The sequence below is a fragment of the Bufo gargarizans genome, chromosome 1, assembly GCF_014858855.1.
Source record: "Bufo gargarizans isolate SCDJY-AF-19 chromosome 1, ASM1485885v1, whole genome shotgun sequence".
NCBI lineage: Eukaryota > Metazoa > Chordata > Amphibia > Anura > Bufonidae > Bufo > Bufo gargarizans.
Genome location: NC_058080.1, coordinates 7475456 through 7485574, shown reverse-complemented (window position 1 = coordinate 7485574; position 10119 = coordinate 7475456). Strand labels below are relative to the sequence as shown.

The following is a 10119-nucleotide window of genomic DNA, read 5'->3' as shown; positions in this document are numbered from 1 at the left end:
TTTTTTACTGAGGTAGTCATTAACCAGACTATGGGTAGTCAGTATAAAATACAATATTTCAGAAGTGTAATAGGCACATATGTATGGGTCATCAAGGTCATGCGGTTGTAGACCTGTCTCCAACACAGTACCAGTATACATGAAAACTTGTATGCTGATGTTAATCTTTAACCAACTATAAATCAAGAGATGTCATGTCATAGCTGATCACCAGGAAGAAGCTACTTATAGGCCTGGTGAAGCTGAAGAGCTTCTATATTCTCATTATTTCTGGTTGAGGAACATTACTCCCAAAAATGGCTTTCAATGGGACCTATGAGCTACAATCTCAGGAAAACTTTGAGGCTTTCATGAAAGCCATAGGTAAGATAATGCTTGAAGAAATATCATTATACAGAGCAGTGGGATCTATAGTCTAAAGTAAGTATATTTAGTTGTACTATGCCGGTCACCTCAAAAGATTTTCTCTAGAATGTTCTGTCTTGTATTTGGTTCTTCAAGAAACTCAATGGGGAAGATTTATCAAAATTGGTTTAAAGGAAAACTGGCTTAGTTGCCAAAAGCAACCAATCAGCTTCCACCTTTTATTTTATTTTTTTAATCCCTTGGAAAATGAAAGGATCAATTTGATTGGTTGCTATAGGCATCAAAGTCAGTTTTCCTTGCACTAATTTTGATAAATCTCCCTCAATGTTGTATTTGTTCTAAATTTGTTTTATGATTCCTCTGATTGTATCATCCATGTTTTTGCCACTGTCAAAGGGCAACATGCTTAATTATTCTTTCTCCCTCCATCTGCCAATAGAATACCCCATATACACTGCATATTCAGCCAGTCCCCCTGAAATCAGCATATTTGGACAACTTTCATATAGTGTATATAAGCAGCTTTATCCTTCTTTTCCATCAATTCTTCGAAGCATTATTGTCATTGGACTTTCATAAAATAAGTTGGTCAAAGTTCAGCTTCATTTTGTTTGGTTTTTATGGCATCTCCACCGTATCAATTATTGTGTTAGCGTTTACAACCATAGAGAACCAAAGAATGTACCATAGCTCGAACAATTCTGACATCGGCAGTCGGACTACCCAAGCAATCCCTCTTAGTTACCCAGTTTTGTACTTACAAATCTATGAACGTTCTTTGATATAAAGTTTTTCTCTCACTGGTACTACAGAGATAGACATCTCAAGAAATAAAGTCCATCGTCATCATAGTTGATATCCTGCACTCCCACCTACATTTTTCTGGAGCAAGAACTATTGTGCATAACGTGTCCAACCTGTCTGTTGTTCTCAGGTGTTCCTGATGACTTGATCCAGAAAGGAAAAGATGTCAAGAGTGTAACTGAGATTGTACAGAATGGCAATCACTTTGTGGTCACGGTGACTACAGGACCTAGAGTCCAACGTAATGAGTTCACTATAGGCGAGGAGGCCGAAATGGCAGCTCTGACTGCCGAAAAAATTAAGGTAAGTCAGTCACCCCTTCAAACAACCCAATAATGGACAATCTACACACATGGCAAAGTTTAATAAGATAAATCAAATAGGTCATGTTATCCTATAGTCCACCTCTGAGATGCCAAACAGTTGCTTCTTCCTCCATGGCAAATAACAAGCGTAATTCTGATCATCCTGATGGGGAAAATGTGGTAGACAACTCTTAATATCCAATATCCATCTAATATCATTAGGGTTTCTATAGGTAGTAACTGGGCCCTATACAGATAAATGAATACCGGCCCTTGGTCTAACTTCCTTAAACCCCATTGTTTACTTTTGGCAAACATCTTACATAATCCTTGTACAACATAAAGATTATGTTATCTCCATTCCCATATACAATAGTCAATCTGTGGGATCTATACCACTTATTTGGTTGATTTCTTTTAAAGTTAGGGCTCTTTAATGATGGATGTACATGAAAGAAATTGACTCCATTTTGGAAATTAATGATAGGATCACATTAATAGGGTCATTTCTCAGGTCCCAGGGAATGACTGGGCTTCTTTTTGGATTGGAGCACAGAGAGCAGTACCACCAATATTCCCTGATGGTTGTCTTAATACCATTATATTTGGATGTTTTGTGGAGGTTTCTGAGGTTCTTGTGTGTTGTTCTTTACTAACTAGCATGCAGACTTATAGAAACGTTCATCAGATACTGGAGCTTTATGTCCTCTATAACCTTTTCCTGTAGTCTTGTTGCCTCTTATTGACCATTTCTGGTCTCTTGGTCGTGCCTTGTGATTTTTTTTTTTCTTTCTTCTTTAATCAAAAATGTCTTGTCTCCGATATCACTCTCTTTCTGTCTCAGACACAGTGTGTCTACTCTTACATTTTGTTCCTCCAACCTTGTAACTCAATTATGAACCTGACCTTGACTTCACCTGATCGTTTATACCTTATCTAGTCATTCTCTCCAGATGATATCACTTTATCTTTCCTTTTGTGTCTGTTTGCTGTTGCTTGCAAACCATAGGCCTCCAGAAGCTTGATGTCCTGTCCTGTCCTGTCCTTTTTTTCTCCCAGCTTAGGGTCTCTCTTATGTACAGTAGCACTTTCTCTTTACTGAGCCCGCATCCCCACCATCTCCTTTGGCACCAGTTTGATAAAGACTTTAAGTAGCCGAAACGTAACTAAGATATTGCCGCATTCAAACAAATAAAACTTACATTCCAAGCAAGAAAATACATCTTCGTTTTTCCTTTCTTTCCTGGAGTTTTTATCTATACTACTAAATGAGGTAGGAACCCAACTCCAGTGAATCTATCCCTGAGAAGGGCAGTGTGCGATTAAGCTTTTTATACATACTTTTTCATGTGGCTATCATTTTGTTGTATGAAGACATTACTAACATCTTTTGTCACAAGTTTTTATTTGTCGGCGGCAGATATTTTGTATACATAGCTCTTGGCGTTTGGTGATTTTCAGTTCCATCAGTGCCAACAAACTCTAAATATGCCCAAACACCTTTAATAGCTGCCTCTTAACTGCCCCATACATATACACATTTGGCTTGGCCGAGCATGTATGTATTCTAAATGGGGAGATAGGAGAAATCTGCTACCAGACACCTCTGGTGGTGGAAAAAAAAAAGAATCGGGGGCAAAAATTCAGTGCTTCAGATCCTTCTCTCCCTCAATATCATCTGTCAACTACACAGCCACATTCACTTCTATGGGAGCAATGTTGTGGTAACCAGCTCTGTCGACCACACAATGGATGGAGGTGTGACTTTCAGCACCGGAGCTACTGCAGAACAGCGGATTAGCCCGGGTGTGGGGTGTCGGGCCCCCTGAAATCAGATATTGTTTAGCTACCCTGAGGATAGGTGTAAAAGTTCTTCTAAACGGACAGAGTATTGGAAACACTCATTGCCAAAAATTCTCTAGTATAAATGTGCCATCGGGTGAAAGCATCATTGGTGTGGCATCCAAAATTATAATTTCTGGGCAGCAGATCGTCCTGCAAAAGTAGGGATCTGCTGCCAGGGGAATAGTAGCAATTGCTTACCCCCATATCAAGGAGATGATTGCAACATGTAAATTCAGCTCTCACCTCTCCTCACACTCAGGCAATTATGTGGAACAAAAAGTTTCAAAAATCAGCTTGTGTAAAGGGAGCTTTGGATTGTCAGTCAACTTAACTGTGCAGCCTGTAGATCAAATATTATACCCGGTAGTCCGTCACAAATCCACCAGTACAGTATTTGAGATCTATACAGAAATATACATATCAGATTATGTGGTGATATAACTTTGTCTAATATTTTTTTAGGCTACTGTTAATCTATTGGATGGAAAACTAGTCGTAAACCTTAAAGGGATCACTTCTGTCACTGAGATTTCTGGAGATCTTCTTATCGATGTAAGATTCATGCACTGGGTTAAGGATGAGTTTAGTTGTGATAGTTTTGAGATATCTTTTCTCTTACAATTGTGTCAGACTATATTATAATCTGTAAGATTATTGGTCATAGTCTGATATGAGGAGGTTGGTCATTCCTATACAGATGGTGCTTGATGCAGGCCTGTCTGATAGTTTCCTATACAGCTAATTATAAAATTCTTGCTGACATCAGTCACCACTAGGGGGCGATTAAGGCCTCATTCACACAATAGATCTTCTCCACACATTTTCATGCAATTTCTGCTACAAATTCTGTAGAGAATCCGCATGGAATCCTCCTCCCATTGTTTTCAATGGAGTACGTGTTGCTGTTTTGGCAGCCATAGACTATATCCATGCAGTTTTCCAAAACATACCAACAAAGCACAAGTCTTTTCTTGGCGCGGTTTCCACAAGGCACGGTCCGAAACTGTGGCAGGTATCAACACTGCACTGTGTCTGCCACATTCAAAGTGCAACCTGCAACAGATGCTTCTGGTGGATAAATCTGTTCTGTTAACGTACACTAAGAGCTTACATTATTATTGGCTGACAACGGTGATGTGTATTTTTTTCAAGTCTTAAATTCCTGTCTTAAAGGGAGTCTGTAAGCAGTTTTGACCATGCAAGCTGCTGACAGCACTAGGTAGAGGCTAGGGAAAGCAGGAAAAACCTTTTGTAGAGTTTATCTCATGAGGAGTAGTGTGAATATGAAGTTTTATTCTGTCAGATTCTGCTCCTGCAAGTGCACAGGAGGTGGAGCTTAACTGTGAAATGCTCTCTACATTAAATGGGTTCTCCCGGAATTAAGAAAATGAAAATACCTAAATATTACTTTATTATAAATATATTCCTAAATACCTTTCATTAGTTATAAAGGTTTCTTTTGTCTGGGGAGCAATCACTAGAAGAAATAAAATTGACGCCGCCCTATTAGTACACACAAAACCTGTCCTAATCACAAAGGAGGACACAGACACATCCCCACCTCCTCTCTGTACTTCATGTCTTCTCATGAAGTCCATTCCTACAGAGATTCAGCTGAAGATCATATTAAACAGTATTCAGGACCATAACCCCTGACAAGCAGAGCAGAGAGGAGGATGAGGCAGCTCTTTACCTCAGTATTCTGAAGTAACTTGTCCTCCTGCGTGATTAGGACAGGTTTTGTGTGTACTAATAGGACGGCGGCCATTTTATTTCTCCTAATGATTGCTCCCCAGAGAAAACAAGACATTATAACTAATGAAAGCTATTTGGGAATATATTTATAATAAAGTAATATTTAAGTATTTTCATTTTCTTCATTCCTGGAGAATCCCTTTAAGCTACTCTATAGCCCCTCCCCTCTGCTCTGAGTGACAGCTGTAGTGGTCTCCAGGTTGGATGCTACAGCTGTCACTCAGGGCAGAGGGGAGGGACTGTGAAGCAACTCAATACAGAGAGCCCTCCACAGTGAAGCTCTGCCTCCAGTGCACTTGGAAGAGAATAAAACTTCACATTCACACTACACCTGATGAGAAAAATAGAATTCTGAATGCTGCTCTGGATGTGTCTAGAATATGACTTCATGTAACTCTAGAACTGTACAATTCATATGTTCAGGAGATGTAAACCACGAGATGGAGTTCTTTAAGTTTCATGCTGCCTGTTTTATATTTTTCAGGCTTTAACTCTGAATGACATTGTCTATAGGAAAATCAGTAAGAGAATATAAAAGAAAACAACACGGTGTATTTGATCAATGTTTTATATCATTACAATAAAGAAACATTGAAACCAGGGCATGCGATCATCAATGTCATCAGAGACACATTTGGTAAATGATATATTGCTCTTCATGGGCCTACACGTGATATTATTGGGGGTGGGTCACAGGTATTGTAATACCTATGCAAGAAACACGCATTTATTAAGTTATGGCCACATTCTTGACTGTAACTTCTCCTCTCATGACTCTGCTTCTCCACCCAAGCTGTTGTGGTACTGGGGTTCTGATCTACACATCCGGTCTCTGCACACATGTGCACACACTGGAGCACTGTTCCCTGCCCTTGTCCTGTCTGGACTGGATCTCTTTCCCTAGTCATCTTAAAACAAGGAGTTAGTGCCTTCTGTTGGAGTTAGATGTAACAGCAGCATCTCTGTGTGTTCTCCCCAAATTGGTATCCCTGGACCTTAAAGGGCTTCTCCAGTTTCTGTTAACATTCTTTAAAATAGTCATTTATGAAGGTAGCTACAATTTTGTAATGCTCTCCAATTCTGCTCTGTGGTCACATGACCCTGTCCATGTGGCTTTTTCTTACTTCCTGGGATGTTATGTCTATGGGCGGGGCAGTGTCTATGTAACTAGCTGGGTGGGAGGAGCTATAAACTAGCTGGGTGTTGTTAGGGGCAGTGATAGGGGAGTGTCTATGTAACTAGCTGGGTGGGAGGAGCTATAAACTAGCTGGGTGTTGTTAGGGGCAGTGATAGGGGAGTGTCTATGTAACTAGCTGGGTGGGAGGAGCTATAAACTAGTTGGGTGTTGTTAGGGGCAGTGATAGGGGAGTGTCTATGTAACTATCTGGGGGAGGAGCTATAAACTAGTTGGGTGTTAGGGGCGGTGATAGGGGAGTGTCTATGTAACTAGCTGGGTGGGAGGAGCTATAAACTAGCTGGGTGTTGTTAGGGGTGGTTCTGGAGCTGTAGCAGAGGAAGAAGAAGGGCATCATGGGTTTGGTTGGATACAGAAACAGGAAGTCCTACATACAGGACCGAAACAAACCAGAAGGGTTGATTTACATGGTGAAAACGGGTCAGCAAAGTCCAGATTGAAAATAATATGGGAAAGATGTACACGAGTAAACCAGCTACTTGAGCATATATTTTAAATACCATAGTAATCACGGAAAACCCCTTTAAGTTAGTCAAAACACATGTTGTAGATGGTTCTCCATGTTTTAATCCTCCATTACTATTACCCATATATGTCACAAAGTGTCATGTATGATAGCACAGCAGGTAACATTGCAAAACTGGTACAGTCTCAGATAATAAAATGACAATTTCAGCTCTGCTACATCTGAAACAATCTATGAAAAGCTGGATTTGACTTCCATCTGAGTTTTGCAGTATCCCGAAGCTGTCAGCACCTGAGTGGAGTGTCGGGAGGCCTCTGGCTCTTTAATGCTGTGTTTGTAAAACACCCTCATGTGACCAGTAACACCTGACATAATTCATGGAGGGAGCGGTGGGATCACACATGCGGAAATAGCAGACTGATATTTCTACTATAATGTGATGACTGAGGTCTTACCGCGTAAAGAAAATGGATTTCACTTCCCGTCCTCTCTTGCACAGATCCCTCATACAACACGCAGAGATAATATCTATGTTATAGTCATTATAAATGTGCCATGTAGGGTCCATAATACAACAAACCCACACCTGGTGAATGTGCCCCGTGTCTGAACCCTATAGATCTTCCACACTGTAGAAGAAGCCATATACTGTCCTCAGTCTCTGGTATTAACATAGGCTGGACCTGGCCACCACAGCCTCTGAGGACGGAACACCCAGAGCTTCATTACTTTATTAAAGGTCTTCTCTGGGACTTAAAGGGGTTGTCTTATCATAGACAATGGGGGCATATCACTAGGATATGCCCCCTTTGTCTTATAGGTGTGGGTCCCACTGCTGGGACCCGCACCTATATAGAGAATAGAGCCCCGCAAGGTGGTGTCTGGAGAACTCCGGTCTGGCCACCACCAAGCCGGCTCCCCGAAGAAGGGAATGGGAGCGTACCGCGCATGCGCGGCGCCCTCTTCCATTCATTTCTATGGGGCCGACCCCTATTTTTGCCGGACCCATAGAAAATTAATGGATGGTGGCTGCTCATTGCAGTGCGTCCTCCTTCACTTGCAGGGCTCCGTTCTCGATATAGGTCCGGGTCCCAGCGATCCATGATGAGACAACCCCTTTAAGTATTGGTGGCCACTCCTTGAAGGGGAGCAGCATTGAAGTAACCAGGTGCAGCCACTACAGAGGACAGAGATGTGTAGTTCTGCTGCTTGGTTTCAGCTCCACAGCACTTACAGCTGATTGATTGGGGTGTTGGAGTCAGACCCCCTATTGATAGATAGATAGATAGATAGATAGTGAAGCGGCCAGGCTGCGGGACGTGCGTGTGAGTGAGGGGTCAGATGGCTGTAGTAGTTGTACTCACAGTTCTGATGATCCATGGGCCGGCGTGCATTGGAAGGGCGCACCTTTTTTTTTCCTTTAGGGCACTTTCAGGTTCTGGCGTTCCTGCCTGATGAAGATGGGTCCACCAATGTGTGTTTACAATTGCAGAGGTGCATCCTAAGGCTGGGTGTAAATACAGCACCAGAACCAAGCTCATAACACAAATACAACACCAGAACCAAGCTTGCTGCATAAATACAGCACCAGAATCAAACCTACAAGTCAAATACAACACCAGAATCAAACCTACAAGTTAAATACAACACCAGAACCAAACTGAATACATTAATACAGCACCAGAGCAACGTTCATAACACAAATACAGCACCAGGACCAAGTTCACTACATAAATACGGTAATAGAATTAAGGTAATAATACAAATACAGCACCAGGACCAAGTTCACTAGATAAATATGGCTCCGGAAGCAAGCCCCTGAGTCAGATACAGCACCAGAAGCAAGGTCATATATACATCACCAGCTTAAAAAGTTCAGTACAGACACCATTGGAGTAGTTAGGTCAGGCCTTGCCATACAAGCTTGTATGGTGTGAAACTAAAGCTTGCAGTATGGCCTAAACAGTTGTAAAGGTACGCTAAGAGCATGGTGCCACCCATCATCAGCTGAAGACCATATGACTGACTACAGCACTGATCGGACACAGTCAGCGGCAGAATAAACATTTGCATTTAGAGACTTATGAGTGATGTCTCCTCCAGAGTTCTTCTCCAACTAGTTCAGATCACCATGATGACTACTGCCAGCCATGACTTGTCTCTGCAGATGTCTTAAGCTTCTCACTTTACCAACACATCACACCCTACATACTAACACAAACTCCTCTTAGTGCCACAAGCATGCCCATAAATATAATAGCAGCATACCCTCTACTTCTGAATTTAATCATGTCACATACTATGCCCCCTGACAAAGTGCCACACAGTGCCCCTGCCTTCTGTATATAGTGCTATATACTTGGAGCCCCTTGTAGATAGTGCCTAGGGGCAGACTGGCAACTTAAAGTGGCACTGGAAAAAAAAACTAAAAGTGGACCCCAAGTTGTAGGATAGTCCAAATTGACAGAAGGCTGGGCAACACAAGTAGGCAGGGCCACCACAAGCCGCAGGGACAACAGAGGTAGGCGGGGCCAGCAATACAATGGTGCAGCACAAAATACCACCCCAGGGAACACTAAATACCACAGTGCAGCATAAAATACTGCCCTATCACCATACTGAGGACAGTGGTACAGTTGAATTCAGGAGAGTGGCTGCTGGCCAGATGTATAAGTACCTGATACTCCTATCATTAATTAATGCTGAGAGCATCAGATCCTTATGTATCTGGAGTCTGAACAGAAGCCTTGAGGAGGGCTCAGGCAGCCCCCTGGGCATGGGGCCACCAGAAAGTTTCCCTGTAGAGTCTATGGCCAGTCTGCTCCTGATAGTTCCATAATCTGTGAAACTAATATATAGTGCCCCCTGTAAGTAGTGTCTCCTCTGCCCATTTTATACAGTATATAGTGTCCCTTGTCTGAGCCCCCTTGCACCTATCTGGTAGATAGATAGATAGATAGATAGATAGATAGATAGTGTAATGCCGTGGGCTCCTATAACCAGTTTTGAAGAAAGGCAGGGACACAACAAAGTCACTTCAACACAGTTTATTGCTTGTTCCAGCAAACTTACAGTTCAGTTACAGCCGGGTCAGGTAATCAGTCCAAGACATTCAAAATAAAGTACTGCAGGCTCGGGTCTCCTCTAGATCCGCCCACAGGCCAGTGTTGACTTCACACGTGGCCACTGGCTTTACCCAAGAAAGCCGGACCTTCCCGGCCACGCCCCCAACTGATAAACCACGCCCACCTCAGCGAAGCTGCGCTCCCGCCACTGTGAAGCCACACCCCGATCGCTGGCCAGGGAAAAAACAGGGGAGGAGAGGGAAGAACTTTCTGAATGCAAGGTGAGTTGGGGGCAGCTGGGATGCTTCTCACCCCCTC

At 42.5% G+C, this 10119-nt stretch overlaps 1 protein-coding gene across 1 annotated transcript; it reads left to right on the top strand.

Moving 5' to 3' along the window:
• The first annotated feature begins 296 nt into the window (after nt 1–296).
• Nucleotides 297–5610, top strand: LOC122931071 (fatty acid-binding protein 1, liver-like). The gene is made up of 4 exons (XM_044285381.1): nt 297–363; nt 1301–1473; nt 3783–3872; nt 5560–5610. The coding sequence occupies exons 1-4, from the start codon at nt 297–299 to the stop codon at nt 5608–5610; spliced, it is 381 nt and encodes a 126-aa protein (XP_044141316.1).
• The last annotated feature ends 4509 nt before the right edge of the window (nt 5611–10119 follow it).

What these genes read in the sequence shown, in the direction of transcription:
- LOC122931071 (XM_044285381.1), top strand. Translation starts at nt 297, where the DNA reads ATGGCTTTCAATGGGACCTATGAGCTACAATCTCAGGAAAACTTTGAG. An exon ending in GGCTTTCATGAAAGCCATAG is followed by an intron (nt 364 to 1,300) that starts GTAAGATAATGC and finishes TGTTGTTCTCAG; the next exon opens with GTGTTCCTGATGACTTGATC. An exon ending in TGACTGCCGAAAAAATTAAG is followed by an intron (nt 1,474 to 3,782) that starts GTAAGTCAGTCA and finishes ATATTTTTTTAG; the next exon opens with GCTACTGTTAATCTATTGGA.